A 22,280-nucleotide genomic window follows, 5' to 3' on the forward strand; every position below is an offset into this window, starting at 1 on the left:
AGGAGGCAATAAGTATATGAATAGATGGTGAGCATGAATGATTGCTAACTTCTTGTCTTCCATGGTAGAAAACCAACATATACCTAACATTGAAATATAAAAAGCAGCAAAAGGAGCATTTGGTTATATGGTTGTAAATAGTAAGTTATCAGCCAAAAGAAGTGAAAGTGGCTGCCTCTGGGGGGAAATGGAGGCAGATGGGGTCCCCTGTATTTGGTTACCAGCCTTGTAGAACTATTTAACTCGGTAAAATAATGCACATTTAGCTTTCATAAAATTAACACAGCATAATTCCCTCTTTTATATGGCTGCCAAAAACAAACAAAAAACACACACACACACAAAAACAAACAAAAGCAATAAGACTCGGTTTTCCCATTTGCTATCAAATCAAATTTTTCTGAATTTGATTTCCTCACCTGTAAAATTGGTTGTTATATAGATTGAAATGGATTGTGAATACAAAAGTGCTTGGAAACTACAAGAGTTGTTTAACGACAACAACAATGATTAAAAACTTAGAATCCAAAAGTTGGGAATCCTCAACATTCATTTATTCCATCACGTTCTGTGTGTAGCAGGGAGCGAGACGCCATAAAGCATAACCTTACCCTCAACTCACCTGTCCAGTACCTGCCCCCGCTCCTACCTGTTCCGGGTGGCGATCTATTCTTTGGGCTTTGGTGCTAGACTTTTCTGAATTCGGATTCCCGCTGTGCTACTTCCTTGCTGAATGGCCTCAGACCTTTTCCTTAGCTTTTTCTGAATCTTAGTTTCCCTACCCGGGAATAGTAAAGCCTCTCTTGCCAAACTGATGTGTGGAGCAAAGTAGAGATTGATGGCAAATCCTTTGCGTTGGTCAGTAGCTAAGCGCGGCCGGCTAACTTCAGCGCCTTCTTGGGCGCGCAGGACGCCTGGGGGAGAAGCCGGCTGAGAGCTGCTGGGGGCGGGGAAGATCGCAATCACTATGGCAACCGGAGACGCCTCGCGTTCTCGGCCTCCTGCGGCGAAGCTGGGAAGGCGAGTCGCGAAGACGCCCGCGGCATGAGGGTGGAGGACTCGACGGTGGCGGCGCCAGAGGCGGACAGCGACCCGCAGCAGCTTGGGCAGCCGGCCGGGCTGGGGTGCGGGGCTCGCGGGGAGCCCAACGACGGCGGCCCCCGGGAGTCCCACAAACAGTGTGAGTTCCCCTGCAGCCGCGGACCCTGCGCAGAGGGACCTGCCGTGTGGAGAACCGGTGAGAAGGAAACGGGGCGGGGGGAGGGGGGAATGGGGGGAACCGGAGTGAGACTGGTTGAAGCCGGGAAGGTTTGGGAGGGAGGGGGTGGAGCTGCTGTTTTGGCAAAAGGAGAGGTGATGGCACTGTGGTGGAAAGCACCCAGGCCATTTCCCCGGGTAGCCTCCGACTTAATTGGCCCCGTCATTGGCCTGGAAGGTATTGGGGGAAAAATGTATACATAAAAATGTATCAAAATATAAAGTCATTAAAATGTTATATATATATATATACATATATATGTATATATATATACATATATATATACATATATATGTATATATATGTATATATATATACACATATATATGTATATATATGTATATATATATACACATATATATATGTATGTATGTATATTATATAAATAATACAATATATAAAATTCATACACGGAAACATGTAGATCATGTTTGCCAATTCCTTCATTTTACAGACCAGGAAACTGAGGTCTAGCCTAGAGGAAAGGAAGTGACTCTTCCACGGTCACTCAGCCAGTTCTGGAGAAATACTTCTGAAGCATCCATCTTATATAAAAACTGCTGTTTGAAATTTTAACCCTGCCATTTTGGCTCCTGTAAATGCTTGCTGGCTTAAATAATAAGGAAAATAAGACAACTCCCATTCCAGAGAGGCCATAAACCTTCCCCAGACGAAGTTATCAGTGCTGGCGCCAGGCCAGGCCTTCCTTTGGTTGAGGTCTCAAAGCCCCAGCACATAGGTCTCTTTAAGAACTTGCAAAGGGGACCGGAAAACCCCATATTTGGGAGACAAAGAAGGTAAAAAGATATAAATAGGGAAACTTCCTCCGTGTTGGGGCCCAGAATTTGAAATACAGTTTTCTCTCAGCCCATGCGTAATAATAATAATAATAATAATAATAATAATAATAAAGTGTAACTCCATCTCTCTAAGCGTTGCTTGGTTCTTCTCCGGTCTTCTGTAACACTTCAAACACTTACTCATCTCTTCGACTTTCAGTCCATAAATTACTACCTAATCCTTTTAGAATCTCACAATTTTAGGCCACGTTTTACCCTGCTGTCTCCTCCCTGCCCTGCCAAACGCACAGAAGGCAGTTCTGGTCACAGTAGTAACTTGAGTCTGCGCCAGGTCGCAGTGCTCATCCATATTGTTCCATGGATTTACAGATGTTTCCCAGCCCCTGGCGCCCCACAGGTTTTCAGCAGGTGCTAAGGAATGATGATGGTGAAGATAATAAGCCTAAGAGGTCGGAATCCCAGCGGTTTCCAGCCCTTCTGCAGCTCCTTGTTGTGTCTCTGGAGAGCTGTCTCCGTTCCTGCAGTTACCTCCCAGCTCAGCGGTCCCCGGAGGGGGTGTTGGGCTGAAGAGGCTCAGTCTCCCGCCCAGGGGATCACACACAGTCCTCCCGCAAGACCTCATCAAGAAGCCCCAAAACCTCTGCCTCCTGGTGAAAGGGCCTCTTCCCTCAGCATCAGCTTCCACTATGACTGATTATGATGCATTATTTTTCTGCATGCAGAGACCTTAGCAACTTCATTCAGTATATGAAAGAATTTAGTATATTTGTTATGCCCAGATTCCAAGATCCCCAAAGACCAGACTAGGAGCCAGCCAGTTCGATGCAAAAGCAGAAGGTCCTTTTATTGGGGGCTAGCCAACCCGACTCCACCTCAGGCCAGCCCAGCGACCAGGAGCAGAGTGCCCCCGCGTGGGAAAAACCGGGTTTTAATAGGGGGGTGGAGCGAGGGGATTGTGGGCCCTGCCGATTGGTCAGGCGTAAGCCGGGTCTTGTTACACAGGATGTGGTCATATCTATGGCGCGCACTTCCCTTGATTGTCATTGGTTAGTTTAAAATCCCGGGCGTGGCCAGCAGAGGCCTGGGCTTCCGGGAAGAAGGCCGCACGTGGCCCCAACATGGAGGATACAGGCAAGATGGAGGGCATAGCCCTCGCCCTTTCAATATTTAAGTAATTCCTTATTTTGACAAAGTTCTTATCTGGGACTTTTCTCATTAAAGATGCTAGAATTTAAAGGTTCTTTATTCCTGTGGCTGTAGGTGTAAAAGGTAGAATTAACCGTTCACTCATCAACTCAACAAATACTGAGTCCTTACTTCATGCCGGGCATTGGGCAAGTTGCAGGGAAGTGAGTAATGAATTGAGGCAGGAGTCTAAACTTTCTGGAAGCTCACAGAGTCATTTAGAGTTCCCTCCTCAGCCTCCCCAAAAACCTCCTCTCAGGGCCTCAGCCTAAGTAGAGACAGGCCGTTCACACCCACACGAAGTACTCTGTCAATTTTCAAATGTTTTCAGTCTATTTTTTGGAAAGGTCTGCAGTCTCTCTACAGCTTGCACTCCCTAATCACAGATATGTTCTCAAATATACACAGATAGAATATAGTCCTTTCCCATTAAAATGATATAATTTCATCCTTGAATTGTATAAAGGTTAATTTGAGCACCTATCAAATCTTTCATGGACTTCAATGTTACCTTTAAAATAATTTGTAGCTCACACACCATAATGGTTGACCTCTTCCGATGTTCTCCAGTTTACTAAATCACTGAATCCAGTATTCTAGGTATGATCAGCTTAGAATAGTATACTGGGACTGTATCCTCCTTTGATCTGAACATGACACTCCTATTAAATGGATCCAAAATTGCCTTAGCTGTTTTGGTAGACACTTTATACTATTAACACATTAACAAATGCAGTCTATGACATCCATAATTCCTAAATACAAATTGGTATAGTTATCCCCCCTATACCACCCTATGGATTTTAGCACTTCATTCCAGGTATAGAAGTAGCCCTTTGAAACCTGAGTTTGTCCTTCACCAAGTTGGTGCCATTCTCACATTTGATTAGTTTGCTGGCATTTTCTACATCCAAGTGAGCAAATTAGATGGTGATCCCAACAATTCCAAAAAGAGCCTCTAGAAGCCCCTGACCTGTCAATCAGCATCTATGACATGGGCATTCTGTCTCCTACAAATGCACTTTATCAAATGCTTTGCTGAAATGCAGATACGTTGTGGTCACATCTCTCTAATCTATCTTGGTTACTAATTTGGGTTTGGAAGAATCAGGTGGGCAAGACTTTTAATTTTTTTGATGAGTTTTGTGACTTTTGAAAGTTACTTTTTCACCTATAAAATAGGAATAATTATACCTACCCATAGGGTGATTGTGAGAGAGATATAATGTATGTAAGATGCTTAGGGCATGGTAGCATTCAATAAATTGTAGCAATTGTTATTAGCTCCTAACAACAACAAAAAAAAAGTTTAGTCTGAAATAATATTGTTTTCAGCAGTCCTTAACACAGTAATCACAGCTCCTCATTGTACTCACAATCAATCTGTTGACCAATTCATTCACAATGTTGGTAAAGAATCAACATTAAACTGCTGCTAGTTTTTTATTTTCCCTCCCTCCCTCCCTCCCTCCCTCCTTCCTTCCTTCCTTCCTTCCTTCCTTCCTTCCTTCCTTCCTTCCTTCCTTCCTTCCTTCAGTTCCTATTTCTTTTTGGGGTCAGGGAATATTTGCTTATACTAGCTCCTCAAAACTTTAGTGATTTCCTCTATAAATTCTTCTAGCAGCTGGGTTGAAATTGTCAAGAGACTTGAATTTAGGACAGCTGGTCTCTTCCTCTTTACTAACCTGTTTTAGGCTTTTCTTTCTTCTTAGCTACATTTCTTAAAAGCTTTTCTGCCTAAATTTTAACCAAAAAAGTCTAAACCAAAGTTAAGCTGGAGTAATTCTGATCCCATCTCTCATTCCCATGACTCCTAGCTTTGGGGAAACAAGAATGAGATGCAGAAAGTATCTCTACCTTGTCCTTGTCTAAGGGTGTGTGGGGTCTTCATGACCAGGCATGACCCAGGGCCACGGCCAGAAGCAGCAGGTTTCTTGCCCATTTGGGCCAGTCTGCACATAAGCCAAATTTATTCACTTGTGTTCTCTATTGGTTAGTTTGGAAAAGATGATGCACCTGCCATATCTTTGTGAGTTTAAAACCAAATATTAAATAGCTAAATTATTTTATTGTTTAGGTGTTCCTTGGTTCTTTGTTTTGAGCTTTTGAGTACTGAGACTAGAACTACTGGTTCCCTGACATTCACAAGGCTGCATTGGCAGACATGCACATAGAATAGTCTTGAGCTCTATCCAATTTTTTTAAATATATATTTTTATTGCTCTCAGAGAGGAAGGGAGAGGGAGAGATAGAAACATAAATGATGAGAGAGAATCACTGATAAGCTGCCTCCCGCACACCTCCCACTGGGGATCGAGTCTGTAACCCAGGCATGTGCCCTTGACCGGAATCAAACCCAGGACCCTTCAGTCCCCAGGCCAATGCTCTATCTACTGAGCCAAACTGGCCAGGGCGAGCTCTGTCTAATTGAACAAGGCTTGATTCTATTTGAACACACATTTGCTGAACATCTATTATTATGCCAAGCTCTGACTAAATAGACATCCCTGCCTTTAGGTTAGGCCCTAACCGTTAGGGTATTTATGGTTTGGTAAGGAAGATATGTTACTAGTTATATAAGTAATTGTATGTAAAGTAAATAAAACCATATATAAATTGAAATAAATGAAATTAAAGAAAGAGGAGCATGCTATGAGAACAAATAACCAGGAGCATTTTGAGATTGTGGAGTCAGGGAAGGTTTTCCTAAAGAACTGAAACTTTCCTAGCCAGTGTGGCTCAGTGGTTGAGCATTGACCTATGAACCAGGAGGTCACAGTTCAATTCCTGGTCAGGGCATATACCAGGTTGCAGGCTCAATCCCCAGTAGGGGGTGCACAGGAGGTAGCCAATCAATGATTCTCTCTCATCATTGATGCTTCTATCTCTCTCTCCCTGTCCTTTCCTCTCTGAAGTCAATAAAAATATTTTTTTAAAAAGAGAAATTTAAGGCTACACCTGAAATTTGAATAGAAGTTCCCTGTACAAAAATACTAGAGAACCACACTTTAGGCAGAGAAAATAGATGTGGGAATGGGCAAGAGGGCCATGTTACAGCTCAGAGAACAAGAGAGAAAGGCTGACAGGAGAGATTGGGGAGACAGACAGGGTCAGATAGCACAGAGCTGAAAAAATATAGCTAAGGAACTTAGAACAAATAACACGGTTCCCCACTATTGCAGTGATGTCCTATAGGGCCAGGTTAGAGGCCAGGACAAAGTCATAGGTCCATAGTGGTTCACTACTACAATTCAGGTTCAGTCTCTAAAAGTGATGATTAAATAGTGCTGAGGCTGTTCTGTTATATATCTGCATTGGAGACTCCATGCACACATCTGAATTATTCATTGCTATGTCCTTTGCCCCTATCCAAATGCCTGGCACAGAGTAAGTCTTTAATAGGATTTTATTGAACAAATGAAAGTGTTCTTTTTTTTTTTCACCCAAAGATATTTTTCCATTAATTTTCAGAGAGAGTAGAAGAGAGGGGGAAAGACAGAGAGAAATATCGATGTCAGAGAAACATCGATTGGTTGCCTCCTGCACATGCCCTGACCAGGGCCCTGGCCAGGGAGGACCTGCAACCGAGGTATATGCCCTTAACCCGAATTGAACCCAGAACCCTTCAGTCTGCAGGCGGACGCTCTATCCACTGAGCCAAACCGGCTAGGGCTGAAAACTAATGAAGAAAACTTCATGTATTTCCCCATAATACCTAAAAGAAGTATCTTAAACTACCCAAAAGTTCAGGAATTATATAACAGTATGAAGTCCCAAAAGAACCAGGAGATCTTCCCAAAACAGAGTCCGCAGGATTTATCATCTGCATTGATAAAGAAGGATATGTCTTTTTTAAAAATAATTACTCATATAAGTGTAGTGGCTAGAAGGTTGGGAAGAATTTATGGTACATAACCAACTTTGTTAATGTCTTTATAGGGAAGAAATTTTTATATTGTGAGCCACACAAGAGAATTAAGGAAGTACTGGAAGAAGAACTCTATATTAAGAGAGATGAATGCCACATTAAAAATCCACCTGCAGGTAATCTTGGTGACAAATGAGTGTACAGTATTGTGAAATGGATATGAAATTGCCTATTTGATTGCAGAATGATTATTTATTGCAAAATCATGACTATCAAAAGAAAAATGGTTCTTTGAGGAAATTATTGAGCTAATTTGATAATTACTTGCCTATACCCAAATAAGCTGTTATTATTAAATTATTAAATATCAGTATCTACATCGCTATCTCAGGTTTTTTGAAGTGATTTCTATTTAATGACAAGCAGAATTTTTCCCCCCGACTGCCTGAAAAACACAATAACATCTTTGATCTTTATCAACATAGGTATGACCAATAACAGTGGTCCCAGCGTTAGATTTCATCACAATTACCTAGGAGCCTATCAAAAGCAGATTGCTGGGAACTGGCTCAGTAGGTCTGGGGTGGGGTTCAAGAATTTGCATTTGTATCAAGTTCCCAGGTGATGATGCTGCAGGCCAAGGGGCCCCGCTGTGCAAATCACTGACCCAGAAGAATCTAAGTCATTTAAATAAGTCAACTTATCCAAGGGTTTATTGCACATACATATAGTGTATGGGTTATATGGTATTGAGAGCTTTCACTGGTGGTTCATTGGGGAAAAGACATGCTCTAGAATCTGAATCCCTCACAGATGTAATTTCGAAACTGCTGGAGCCCCTCATTTTCACAGTTCTTTCTCAGTGATTACTAGGTGCATACTTCATGCCCTTCAAATCATCAGTTTTTTATAGAAACTCTCTTGGGTACCAGCATTGCTGGGAGAAATAAAAGAATTGAAAACATGACTCTGAGGATTGTGGAACACCCAGCAGGTAAGGCCTGAATTCTCTAAAAATCCCTAAGAGCAGACACTGCAGGCCGCAAGGTGCATAATTTCAGACTCCTGACATATTTGCTCTCTTTTTCAAAACCAGCCAGAGAAACATCTTTTCAGGTCTCCCATGTCACTGATTCTTACAGAAGGAGAGAGCAGCAAAGTGGGCAATTTTGTTCATGTGGTATCTGGAAGGAGAGTTACAGTCTAGTTTGAACTCCTGTGAGTGGATGGAGAATGACCACTAACCTGTTTCCCCGATACCCAGACTACATACCATTTTCCTGGTGGTTAAACACTGTTTAAGTCTATACTATTATATTTGGGGTTTACTTTCATTTATACACTTATAAATTTATGATTTATATACTATTTGGATGTTGTATTAATCTTTTAAATATATATTTTTTTATTGATTTCAGAGAGGAAGGGGGAGAGAGAGAGAGAGAGAGATAGAAATATCATTGATGAGAGAGAATCATTGATCTGCTGCCTCCCGCATGCCCCCCACTGGAGATCGAGCCTGCAACCCAGGCATGTGCCCAACTGGAATCAAACCGTGATCTCCTGGTTCATAGGTCAAAGCTCAACCACTGAGCTATGCTGGCTAGGCCAATGTTGTATTATTCTTATTGTATATATTTGATTATAAGACAGGCTATGTGAATAGGAAATATCATTTGGCTTATAAAAATTCATTTTTATAGGCAATCTTTTCAAATATGTTCAAATAAAATAGAGAATGCTTGGGCTGCATTTTAATAATATCCACTAGAGGTGGCAGAGAGGTACTATTTTAGCCTAGAAAAATCTTTCAAAGCTGAAAATAAATTCTTTAAGGTTAAGTTTTAAAGGGACTATACTTATGGAAAACAAATTGCTATTCTTTTCTTCTTCTTCTCCTCCTCCTCCTCCTCCTCCTCCTCCTCCTCCTCCTCCTCCTCCTCTTCCTCCTCCTCCTCCTCCTTCTTTTAATGGCTGAAAGCCCATGTCCTTGGCCACAAGCTTAGTCTCAGGGTGTTGGCAGCTCTGGGCCAGCCACTGGACCTGCTGGTGCAGGATTACTGTGACGCAGTTCTTTAAATACATGGTGAAGTCATGGCTTCTCGTCCCAAAAACACAGCTTGTTACCCACACCCAGAATTCTGCATAAAACTTGTAGGGATTGGATGGCTCTTATAGATGTTGAGAGTTTAGTACACTTGACCTATGGTCTCCACTTCTTTATCCTTTGTTCCTCTATCCATTCCAATTAGGTTTTTGCTTCCATGAATCCAGGATAACTGTTCTCTTCCAGTTTTCAAATGGCTTTCCTCTTGAAGGTCAAATCCAATGATCTTAAAGATCAGATAACATCCACAAACACATCACACTCAACTTTTCTGTAGGATCTGACACAATTGTTTACTCCTTCCCTATTAAAACACGTTCTCAAGTAGCTTCCAGGTCACCGTGCTCCAATCTCCTGGTTTCGTTCGTACCACTTTGGAGAATTTTTGCTCTGAACTTTGGAGAATTCAATCACAGGCCCTGTTCTCTATCGACACTGACTCCTGGGTGGTCATATCTAATCATATTCTACTCCAAGATTGATCTCTCTAGCTTCTGCTTTCCCCTACAATCCCAAAAGCCTGCTTAACTTTCCACTTGGATATCTAATAGGTCTTCAAACCTAACAGGCCCAGACAGAACTCATGTTCTTACTCCAGCTTTTGAAATCCCACTCTTCAACAGGTCCCACCTTCTCGAGAAACGGTACCACCATTCACTCAGTGGATTAGGCCAAAGACCTAGAAGTCAAATCCTCAAACTTCACATCCAGTCCATCAACTGATCCTGTTGAATCTACAATTGAAATATAACCTAAATTTCCCCAACTGTGGCCTTGCCCAAGCCTCCATCATCTCTTGCAGGCTCAGCAGTAACATCCTGTAACAGTTTCTACTGTCCTTTATTCTCTGCACAGAAATCAGAGGGACCTCTTACATGTAAATCTTCGCACATCACCTCCAAGCTCAACACTCTCCAATGGCTCCATATTAGTCTTTGTTTATGTTTTAATCTCCTTGTATGGCCAACTCACCTCTCTGAACTCATCTCCTATACTTTCCTAATCCACTTTACCCACACAGGCTTTCTTGATATATTGGAGCAGGCCAAACCTACTCCCCCCTCCCTCTCCTCCTCCCCCCAACCCCCACCTTTACACTTCACTTAGACCATCAAATGTCTTCCTCTCTCTTCATTCAAATTTCACTTCAAATGTCATTCACTCGGAGGTAACCTCTCTACCAAGTTAAAATAGAAACTACCCACCCTCCCAAGTTACTCTCTAAGCCAGCGGTTCTCAACCTGTGGGTCATGACCCTTTCACAGGAGACGCCTAAGACCATCAGAAAACACATATATAATTACATATTGTTTTTGTGACAATAATCACTATGCTTTAATTATGTTCAATTTGTAACAATGAAATTGGGGGTCACCACAACATGAGGAACTGTATTAAAGGGTCGTGGCATTAGGAAGGTTGAGAACCACTGCGGGAGCCTTTATATTACTTTTTTCTTTCTGCTTTTTTCTATCACTTCCTGAATTATATATTAATTTGTGTACTCCATTATTGACTCTTCCACTAGAACATAAGCCACCTGAGGACAGAGTCTCTATTTTACTTACCACAAATTCTCACAAAGCCATGTGCTATAGCTGTTATGGCTTTTTTGAGATATACTAGTAGTGTTACCCATTTTTATGGTTGAGTAAACTAATATTTTGAGAGGTTTTTTTACTGTCCAAGGTTATGCATTAAGTAAATGGCAAAACCGAATTCCAAATTCAGGTCTGACCCCAAATGCAGTTGACTTTCTTGATTGTTTGTTTGTTTGATTGATTTTAGAGGGAGAGAGAGCAAGGGAGAGAGAGATTTGTTGTTCCACTCATTTATGCATTAATTGGTTGATTTCTGTATTACTCTAACTGGGGATCGAACCCACAACCTTGGCATATTGGGATGACGCTCTAACCAACTGAGCACCAGGCCAGGGCACCATTGACTTTCTATTCACTGTAGTGCCTCCTGTGACATATTATGGCTAAATCTAGTGGCTTGGGATTTCTGCAACATTTGACATAGTTGATGGCTCTCTCCTTAACCATTCTTCCTTCCTCAAATTCCTTGATACTAAAATGTCCTCATTCTTCTCTTCTCTGGATAGTCCTTCTAATCCTCCTTTATGAATAATTTTAAGTCACCCCCATTTTCAAATGTGGATGTTTGCCAGGGTATTACCCAGAGTCTTCTCATCTTGTTTCATGAGTTCTCCCTGAATCGGCTCAGCTATTCCCGTAGTTTCCTCTACTATATCACTGCCATGCTTCTGAAATCTGTGTCTCCAGGCTAAATCTCTCTTCCCAGATGTCCCATAAGTACCTAGGGTCCACGTCCAAAATTAAACTCATACCTCTCCCCATTGCTCCTTCCCATGTGTCACCCATCCCAGTGAATGCCATGGCCTGTTATCCAAGTCTAGAACCAGAGAGCCATCCTCCATCCCACTCCAGATCACCGTATCCCGCATCTCATTAGGCTATCAGGGCTATCTTAGCTTGGCTCAGGATCCAAACTGTTGGCTCATATGCTAGCTCCCTCTTATAAACATATGGACATATTTATTTGTTCTGCATTGGGTTTTTTAAATATATGAAGGAGTTGTCAACATTTTAAATAATATCAGGACTGTTTATATACAAATCTAGATTTCTAGATTATCTTGGGTGGAGAGAAAGGGGGGAAGAGAAAGAAAGATGTGACAACAGAGTCGACATTCACAGTTGGCAGCAGTCACACTGTCCTTGCTGGCCTCTCCACCCAACTGTTAAACGTTGCTCACCCAGTTCCCCAGTCAAGTGGGGCATATCACATGCTATTTAATGTTTACACATTCACTGCAGACTTCCTCTTCTTGTGGTAGAAATAGGGAAAAAGTATTTCTCTGGCATTCACGCCTCCAGCACAAGTAGAAAGAAAATAAGACTGGAAGAGCCAGTTAGTTTTTACCCCTGACTTTACTTCCTTGTATTACCTGCCTGGTTTCACTCTCTCTCAGAAGTTCTCTCAGATAGAGAAGCAATATATACTATTTCTTAGGTATACCCCAGTCTATCTCAATTCTAGGGACTCCAAGCTATATACATGTATCCAAGCATGTTTGTGGAGCTGTGTATACATTAGTTGGGTTCATTTGAATTTTCAAACAATAAGTTTCACAGACTCTCACAATGATACGGTTGCTGAAGGTGAGATTCCAAAAAATGTCCAGACTGGGCTTCCCCTCAATCAGTGATAAAGCACCTACACATGGGCACATAAGAAAGTGCATGGAGGTAAACCTACTGCAAAGATGATGCCATTTGTTTAGAGGGGGGTTTGTCCCAAAGTTAAGCACCTCACATTATATCACGTTTTAATTGTGACTGAGTTAATAATGTCAAGTATCCAGAAGCATTAGATTTAAATTATTTATGTGCTTTTTCTCTTTTTCTTTGGTTGGTAAAAGATCAAAAGTTTTCTCTCCTTGGGTTGAGTGAAATTGGTAAATAAATAAATAAATAAAATCAGGAGATCCAGAAGTTAGGTGTTATGGACATCTAACAGAGTGATCAACACATTTCTTTTGGGGTGCTGTTGTTTGGGTAGGAACAGGGAACTCGGGATAAGGAGCTGTGCAGTCTCCTGGGGCCCTCAGCTGCATGGGCTGTCCCATCCGTTCTTGTGGCTGTGTTGTGACATCAGTTAACAAGAGCTGTGAAGACCATGTGGTGGCCAAGATGTCCTAGGTGGTGGTTGCTGTGTCCACATACTTGGGTTTAGGGAATGGCATCAGTGACCACAGAAAAAATGAGCTGCCAGGCCTCTAAAACCTCTCTGGGTTTTTGATTTTCTTCCAGGCTCCTAAAGCAGAGACATATGGGCTCAGTAAGAAGCATTGGATGCTGTGGTGAGGGGTGAGGTAGATGAAGGGTGTCTTTATATATATACTAGAGGCCTGTTGCACGAAGAGATTCGTGCAATAGGCCTTCCCTTCTCCTGACTGCCGGCACAGGTTTTCCTCCGGCACCCGGGACCCAGGCCTTGGCTCCGGCCGGAGCCGCCTTCAGTCTTCCGTCTTCACTGTGCCAGCCGGAGCCGCCTTCAGTCTTCCATCTTCGCAGCTCCGGCTCGCCTTCAGTCTTCCCTCCGCCACTTGGAGCCTACGTATGCAAATTAACCCCCATCTTTGTTGGTGGTTAATTTGCATATTGCGCTGATTAGCCAATGGGAGGCATAGCAAAGGTACGGTCAATTACCATGTTTGTCTATTATTAGATAGGATATAAAATGATGATGGTAATGATGGGAATACTAATTATTATCATAATGACTATCATTCACAGTGTGTCTTCTGGACATGACAGTGTTCACAAATTATCTCTCTTAATTCCTATAACAACCCTGTGTTCTTATTAGTCCCATTTTGCCGATCTGGAAGGTGAGGCTCAGGGAGGTTCAGTGACTTGCCCATTGTCACACATTGAAATAGGTGATATTTGAATGCAGGCTCTTAACCATTGAGTTATACTGTCCCTCTTTAAAAAACAGGACTATGGCCCTAACCGGTTTGGCTCAGTGGATAGAGCGTCAGCCTGCGGACTGAAAGGTCCCAGGTTCGATTCCAGTCAAGGGCATGTACCTTGGTTGCGGGCACATCCCCGGTGGGAGGTGTGCAGGAGGCAGCTGATCGATGTTTCTCTCTCATCGATGTTCCTAACTCTCTATCCCTCTCCCTTCTTCTCTGTAAAAAATCAATAAAAATATATTTAAAATAAATAAATAAATAAAAATTAAAAAACAGGACTACGTTACAAATAGTACTCTCGTCAGTTAACACACACACACACACACACACACCCCAAAACCAACACCAAAACAAAAGTTGGCACATTTCCCCAGTTTCAGCCCCAGTTTAGATTCAGAATGGAGGTTTCATCACACACGTTCCTGACAGGTGAGAACAGGGCCAGGACCTATAGAAAAGTTCTCAGCATCCTGGAAAAAAAGAAAAAAAATACAATTTTCTGATCAGATCTCCTGTCAGGTGAAAATGGAATTTGGGGCAACTTATGGAACTTTCTGGATATATGAGAATTTAGCAGACATCACATATTTTTAGTGATTCCCTGAAGATTTCCCCCTCCTTACAACTTTTTAAAAAGAAGAGGTACGTTTGGGAGGCATGCATTATGGAATGATTTATCTTAAAATGATTTCTATGTTTCTAAGAAATTCTACAGAGGACTTTGCAGAAATAAAACGAATATTCTAATTTAATGTTTTCACATTGCAAGGGCTTTTGTATTTATCTGGCTAAGACCTGCAGAACTTTAGTAAGTAGTCATGATAAATTTGATTAATGAAGCTTCCTAGTTTTCTCTTCCACATTTCCTTTCCCAATGACTTTCAATAGTGTCCTGCCAAATCCATTCATCTGTGTCTCTGTGTGTGTAAATGCACGGAAACTTAATTTAGAGTCTGGTTTATTTATTATGTTTAGTACCAACTGAGAAAATGTAAAACGTTGCTATGTGAGTGGATGTGTTTGTTATTTGTTAATGCATTCAACAAAAATGTTTCGTTTACCTACAATATGCAAGGAATTTACTCCACGCCAAAGGCATGTCAAGATAATTACAGAGCCTGGAAGCCAACAAACAAAAATTTAAATCACTTACATTTTTCTTCCTCTGATCAGATCTGACCATGTTTACATAAAGGAGGCATAGATGACATGGCTCTAAACTGGCTTTTCAGGCTCTGATGTTCATTGTGCACAGTCCAGAGATAGCTGAAGGGAACACAAATATTTTTAAAGGGTGAGCTTTCCTTCCCTGAGAGACCAGGCCAGGCCCCACTGGCTGCACTTCCCAGCATAAAGGCATGGTTTAGTAACTTTAAAATTCAGAATAAAAACACACCTAAGCCCTAGCTGTGTGGCTCGGTTGATTGACTTGTGTCATTCCATACAATGAAAGGTTGCAGGTTCAATTCCGGTCAAGGCACACACCTGGGTTGCAGGTTCAATCTCAGGTAAGGGCGAGTAGGGGAGGCAATCAATGTTTCTTTCACATTGATGTCTCTCTCTCTCTCTCTCTCTCTCTCTCTCTCTCTCTCTCTCTCATCAATAAACATATCCTCGGGTGGGGATTAAAAAAAACCACATTCCTCAAAAAGTCTCTGACTAGAAAGGGCTGGGGGCATGAGAGGAGGAGAAGAATGTCTGGAAGATTCTGAGTTTCGAGAAAGAATTTAATTCCTCTCTCGGAGCTTCTCTCTTGTGCCTGCTGCCCTTTTCCTTTTCGGGTCCAGCTGCCAACACAGGTCTCTGGAGCTGCTCCCCTTTGTGTTCCTTCCTCCTCCTGGAATGCACGTGGCCATGACCGTGGCTGGAGCTGAGGGAGCTGGATTTCTCTTTAAAGAGGCAGCTGCTTCCGAGGGTATCCGCGCTTCTTTCCAGATGAATATATCACCTTTCTCCAGTGGAACATATCATCTTTCGTAACTTCTTCATCCAAACATCACATCAAAGTAATGCTATTTTTTCCAGCAGCCTCTACCCTTGAGTACAGTACATACTTATGCACATATTATCCTTCTAGGGTTTTTTGGTTGGTTTTTTTTTCATGCATTTCTGAACATCTGCATTTCAGGTATTTTTCCTATTTATTTGTAAACTTCCAGCTATGTCTGTGATTGCATCCGAAAGACCGCAACTAAATCAGACTACTGCGGGTCTTCTATCTAATTGGCTATGGTTTTATTACATAGTTCTACCAACCGATTTTAAACTGTATTCCATTTACCTGACATTCCCACAGTGCAGAACAAATCTAAATCTTCTTCCTTGGTCTCTTACGGGGTGCCTTGCACAGGGGGTATTTAATCATCGTTTGGGGACTCCTAGATCTGAGCGTCTACTATCCAGAGGCTGGTGAGCAGCCCTTTTCTATCTCTAGATTTGATGGAAGAAGAGGAACCTGGTTTGAATGGTGGGGGAAGATTTAGGTTAGATACAAGAAACAGCTTAAACCTTGTAAGTCTTGACAGAAGGAGATTGTGGAGTTTTCCTTGAAGGTCTTTGAAGAAGAAGGAAGAAACTAATCTTGACAGATAGCTTCAGCTGCTCTATTCAGGGGAGGGAAGGAGAAGCAAGTGTTGACATTCAGCTCAGAGAATTAGCTCAGTCACGATGCCTCTAGAAATGGAATCCTAGTCCATACTTGGACAGGAAAATTATTGTCCCTTTCCAAATAATAGCTTCTATTTATTAAGTGTAGAGCACCTTTTCTTCATTTTATCCCAGGCCTATAATTAGCCTTTAAGGTAGTTATTATCATCCCCTTTTCATAGACGAGGAGACTGGGGCATACTGGGTTAAAGAACTTGCCCAAAGTTATACAACTGGTAGGTGGTGGAGCAGAGACTAAAACCCAGATCTCCTGCCGACTCAAAGGCTGAGCCCCTAATCATTACACGGTATGAAATCCTTTAGCGAGGGATCGGATGTCAGTGTGGATGCCCGTGGGCATCCTGGGATCTATAGAAAATGTTTGCCATTGAAATTTGCAGCTTCCAAAATGGGAAAAACAACTTGGGCGCTAACCTGAATTCACTACCTTACTTGACTTGGGTCACAGATTTCTACACAGTAGATTGTCACCAAATTTATGTTGACTGACTCTGAAAACAGACTAATTGTCTTTAGGATAGGGAGGAAAGCCCAGTGCAAATCATTACTAAACAAATACTTATTGAATGGTATCAGGATTTAGGCCTATAATCTGCCAATGTGTAGACAGCATATTCCAAATATTTTGCTATAGTGTTTTCTAGTGAGTTTATGTTTCTTTAAAGGGGAGATTAAACAGCATCTAGTTTATGGCTTTTAGAAGATTATTGAATCTACTGGATGAATTAATGTGGTCACTTTGGGTTATATTATTTTTAGAAATATTTGCACTTCTAGGAAAAAGAAGGATCTCTTACCCTTTGATACAGCATGGAGGGATCTGGAGACCATTATGCAAAGCAAAATAAGCCCATCAGAGAAAGACAAATATCACATGACCTCACTCATACGTTGAATCTAATGAACAACATAAACTGATGAATAATAGATCCAGAGACATAGAAGCATAGAACAGACTGTAGAATCTCAGAGGGAAGGCAGGGGAGGGTGGGAAGTGAACAACCAAAGAACTTGTATGCATTTATGCATAACCCTTGAACAGAGACAATGGTGAAGGCCTAAGGCCAGGGGTGGGCTGGCTAGAAGGAGTCAATGGAGGAAAAGGGACATATGTAATACTTTTAACAATAAAGATTTAGTTTAAAAAATCAGAATCAGACAAAGTTGACTGAATGAAATCTATATCTTAACTATTACATATTCTTGATCTTTCTGCATTTTATTACTTATATTTCCATATTGGGTTTTCATCTACTTCTTAAGGATCAAATTAAATGATCTAATTAAGCACTGTAGAGGTTTAACTGCATAAGGAATAATGAAATGAATGAACTGGAATAAAAGATTCAACAAATAATAAAGACCTTTGGTCTGATTAATCAAACCATATAAACTGTCACCCAAATGACTGACAAAAATAATTACCACATAAATATTTTTAAAATACTTTGTGCTAAAAAGAGAATAAGCTAATAATCATCTTGCTTTTGAAAATATTAACAGTGGCCCTGGAAGGGATTTGGAGCATTAAAAGGAATTTCCCCGTGGGAGGCTTGAAGCCAGGACTGCCCAGCAGAAACACATTACTGCCACAAGCCAAGTACTATTCGAGGCACGGAGGGCTGAGAAGTAAGACCCCAATACCCCGACTTCCTCCAAGGCCCTAAAGGCACAGAACAGGTTACACACCAGTAGTGTATGCTTTAGTCAAAGTTCTCAATCAAAATTCAATCTTCTTTTGCCTTGCTTCTCGCTGGTTACTTTTAGGTTAGCCACATTGCCTCATTGTGGAATTTAAACAGTAACAGTGCAGCTAACCAACTGACCCCATGTATGCAACGGAAGTTCATGCTCTGAGTTGCACTTCTCTTTCCTTTGCTTTGTATTAGCCACGTAAGAGACTGTAGCGCACAGTCAGCCTCAGTGGGGAGGAATCTTGCTTCCAGATGGATGACCTTTGTTTACCAGTGGAAATGGGGAGAGGCGGGTGAGGAAAGTAAGGGAGAATAAGGCAGCCGCTTTGCTGGGCTCCCTTGGTTTCACCCTATTTTACGTAGGAGGCCACCAGTCTGGGTGCAGTGCACTGCTCCTCACAGACATAATGTTTGGAACAAAATATTCCTCATTCTTCACTGTCACAGCCAGTGTCTGCCAGGAACATTTGTGGCAGGATGTGGAGAAGGCAGGGGTCTTGACATGGAAGCACAAGCAGTGTCCAGATAGTCTAAGGACATGAAACTGGGTATACAAATCCTAAAAATATCTCTACAATTAGGAGGTTACCCCAGAGTGAGAAGAGAGAAGGGGGTAAGTGCCAAGCTCGGGGTCACTCAAGTGAGATTCATAATAGCAAATGCTGTGTAGCACTTATGATTCTAGATTCTTCAAATATATTAATCTTTCTCATCTTTACAACAATCACATGACACAGGTACAATTTATTTCACAGATGAGAAATTGAGGCACAGAAAGGTTGAATAATTTACTAGAGTCACTCAGCTAGTAAGTGAAAGTGCTGAGATACAAACCCAGGCAGCTAGTCTTCGTGGCTTTTAACCACTAGGCACGACTGCCTCTTTGAGACAAACAGTGACCAAGCCTGGGTGTCTGTTGAACCTAGAGTACAGTGAGAGGTCAGCAAAAGTGGGACAAAGGAGAAGGGTTCCCAGGGAGACAGCCTCTGGAATATGAAATCAGTAGAAAGAAAATATTGCCACTAAGAAACTAAGACACAAGTTAATACAATCAAATAAACAGAAACCCTTATTGCTATAGGAGATTCATGTAGCAAAAAGGAACCAGTATGGAGACCTGGGTTTAAAAAGTAGTAATAGCCACCATTTACCATGTGCCAGGCATGGCAGTGTCTTATATAGTTCTGTAATCCACATGATCCCATGAGATGAGATGCTTAATCTCCGTTTTCCAGGTGAGAACTGAGGCATAGAGACATTGCATTACCCAAGATCCCATGTCTAGGAGGTAGCGAGGTCAGAACTACAAACTTTATGTCCACCCAACTTCCGAGACCATACTCTGAATCACTGGGCCATCATGGCAGAGACTCCAGTCATTGGAAAACAAGGGTGGAACTAGTAGTGGTGATTAAACAGGCACAATGCCAGGGCTATGGGATTGCAGGGTTAGAAGCTGGGAGGCAACTACACTCAAAATCTACAAAGATATCTGTGTCATGAAGCAATGGTTGATTCAACCCAAGTCTGGGCCATGTGCCCATTGGGGGCTGTTGATTTCAACTTTCCACCCAAGTTGTCAGGTCCACTTACAGTGGGTAAATCCATCATTCCAAGCAAACTTGTAAAGCAATTTATTTTCAAGGTGAATAATTTTCTAAATGCCGTGTTATAAGACTGGTTTGAAAAAACAAAATCACCTTCATTTGAAGACATAAAATAGATTACCCAGTTCCTCAATTGGGGACACATGATTTAAAAATATGTTTCATTTTGACCATAATTGCATTACTTCCATCCATACAATGTAGGAGAGACTTGTTCATGGCTCCTGCTCATTGTTACTCACCCAGACTGCCTTCCTAGCAGGCCTCAGCCCTCTATCTCCAGCCCATGTCAAGCCCTTATAGTGATCGTGTTACCATATGTAACTGTGACTGTTATCTGTCTTAGCTTCACATCAGTAAGTTGCCAGCCACATTTTGCCATAAGAACTGCCACTATCTGTATACAAATTATAACTGATTGGTCAATATGAATCAGACCAATAACTAAGAATTAAACATTTCTCATTATTAATGAAAAAAGGTAGAGAGGTACAAGGCACAGAAATAACATGGATGAACAAAATCTACAGGTAACTCAAAATTTGATCAGTGGTAATTCATATACTATCAGAAGCTCATGAAGGCAGGAACTGTGTCTCTTTGACTCACCATTGTGTATCTAGAACAGTGATGGCAAACCTATGACACGCGTGTCAGAGGTGACACGCGGACTCATTTTTTTGGTTGATTTTTCTTTGTTAAATGGCATTTAAATACATATCAAAAACTTTCTATATGTGACACGACACCAGAGTTAAGTTAGGGTTTTTCAAAATGCTGACACGCCGAGCTCAAAGGGTTCGCCATCACTGATCTAGAACTTAGCACTGGACCTGGCAGGCTAAGTGCTCAATCACATTTTGTCACGAGAATGACCAAACTGGCATGAATGATGAACCGGCACGTATGTGATGAATGCATACTATATGTTCAGAATGTTCTTGCTGCTAACTCACATCTCCCCACTCCACAAAAGTATAGGGTGTTCCACCACTTGAGACTGCTAAATTAAACAGAATGCAGATAACAGAGGGAAAAGCAAGGGAACCTATTGACTTTAGTGTGTGAATCATGATAAGTTTCACATATCTTACAAACACCTTTGAACTAATGCTTTCAAAGAGAGGTTTTCCAGGGGTTACAATATTTCCAGGAACTTCTATAAAATGTACTTCACCTAGATAGTCCAATCAGTCCTCACTTGTCATCTTTTTTTTTTTTTATTCACTTGGGCTTCTTTCCTCTTTCTCATGAACAACACAATCATTGCAGCTATGACTTTTCCAATATTTCATGCACATTATTTTAAATTTAGAATTATGATCATCCATTTGTAGCTCTAAAACACATTTCTGTTAGAGACTGCAAACAGACGTTTCACTTTCACCATCCTCACAAGTTTCATTTATTTTCTTTGATCAATTGCCTTCTCAGTCTGTGGCGTGTGAAAACAACAAGAAGTTGTCTAGCCCAGTGCTTCTCAAGCTTCAATGTGCCTACAGATCACCTGGGTCTCTTATTAGAATTCAGATTCGGAGGCAGTAGGTCTGGCCAGGGGTCTGACATTCTGTGCTTCTAACGAGCCCCCATGGGAGGAGGAGTGGTTTCTCGGTTACTTGGATCACGTGGTTGTGGCTTTTACATTCTGCTTTATGAAATGAAGTACATTTGGGAACAAATCCAATTTAGATTAAAGTGGGGTTGGGATTAAAGGGCGTTTCCCCAGAGTGAAAATTTACTTACTTATTCACATTTTTCTTTACTTTAGGATAAGAAGAATACATTTTTCCATTGAGAAGAAACCTCTTTCTCCTAATGTCTGAAAGACAGAGAAGAAACCCCAAACTTGTTTCACAGTTTAAGATGTGTAAAAAAGTGTCTATAAATTATATTATTGGTATTAATTCCTATCTATAAATTAAGCCAAAGTTATCACAGACTATTGGTAAAGCTTACTAAGCACCTGAAAACAATGAAGGAAAATAAACTTATTTTTAGTTGTCACATTAGGCTTCTAATTCAGATTATTTTATTAAATATGTAAAGCATAATAAAACAGGCATATGTATTGTCTTTACTTCAAGTAAACATTATAAACCTAAATCTTTCACTAGGGTATCATTATGTTCATCCATTAAAACAAAACAAAACAAAATATCCATCCAGCTATACCTATACAGGTAAGTGAATGAATAACACAGAGGAAAAGTCTCTGGCTCAGAAACAGTCGTTTTAGTGCTAGCCTTGGTAGAGTCCTTCATATTTCTAGAATTTGTCCACTAAATATTAAGCAGCCAGAAGTTTATGGAGAGATAAAAAAATATTTTACTAATACTACTGGGTTAAAAAGAGGTTAAAAGAAGGGGAAAGATCAATCTCTTCCCCCACCCCACCCCCCAGTTGTCAAAAATAATATATATGTAGTTTAAAAAAAATGGAAAATAAAGGGAAAAAAATCTGTAATTCACTTCCCGGAAACAACCATTGATAGCATGTTGATACATTTTAACATTTTAATTCTTTTTTCCTATGAATATGTTTTAGTTTACATGTTTGAAATCACATTGTATACTATTTATATTTATTA

General features: G+C 41.2%; 1 protein-coding gene across 1 annotated transcript; it reads left to right on the forward strand.

Annotated features, from left to right (window-relative positions):
* Positions 1-635: 635 nt before the first annotated feature.
* CUNH11orf97 (chromosome unknown C11orf97 homolog) lies at positions 636-21,796 on the forward strand. Its single transcript, XM_006092773.3, has 4 exons — positions 636-1,237; positions 7,183-7,287; positions 17,896-18,021; positions 21,462-21,796. Exons 1-4 carry the CDS (start codon positions 1,045-1,047, stop codon positions 21,464-21,466), a joined length of 429 nt encoding a protein of 142 aa, XP_006092835.1. The 5' UTR covers positions 636-1,044; the 3' UTR covers positions 21,467-21,796.
* The last annotated feature ends 484 nt before the right edge of the window (positions 21,797-22,280 follow it).

Source organism: Myotis lucifugus, unplaced genomic scaffold (assembly GCF_000147115.1).
Source record: "Myotis lucifugus unplaced genomic scaffold, Myoluc2.0 scaffold_104, whole genome shotgun sequence".
Lineage (NCBI taxonomy): Eukaryota > Metazoa > Chordata > Mammalia > Chiroptera > Vespertilionidae > Myotis > Myotis lucifugus.

What these genes read in the sequence shown, in the direction of transcription:
- CUNH11orf97 (XM_006092773.3), top strand. Translation starts at nt 1,045, where the DNA reads ATGAGGGTGGAGGACTCGACGGTGGCGGCGCCAGAGGCGGACAGCGAC. An exon ending in ACCTGCCGTGTGGAGAACCG is followed by an intron (nt 1,238 to 7,182) that starts GTGAGAAGGAAA and finishes ATGTCTTTATAG; the next exon opens with GGAAGAAATTTTTATATTGT. An exon ending in CATTAAAAATCCACCTGCAG is followed by an intron (nt 7,288 to 17,895) that starts GTAATCTTGGTG and finishes AAATATTAACAG; the next exon opens with TGGCCCTGGAAGGGATTTGG.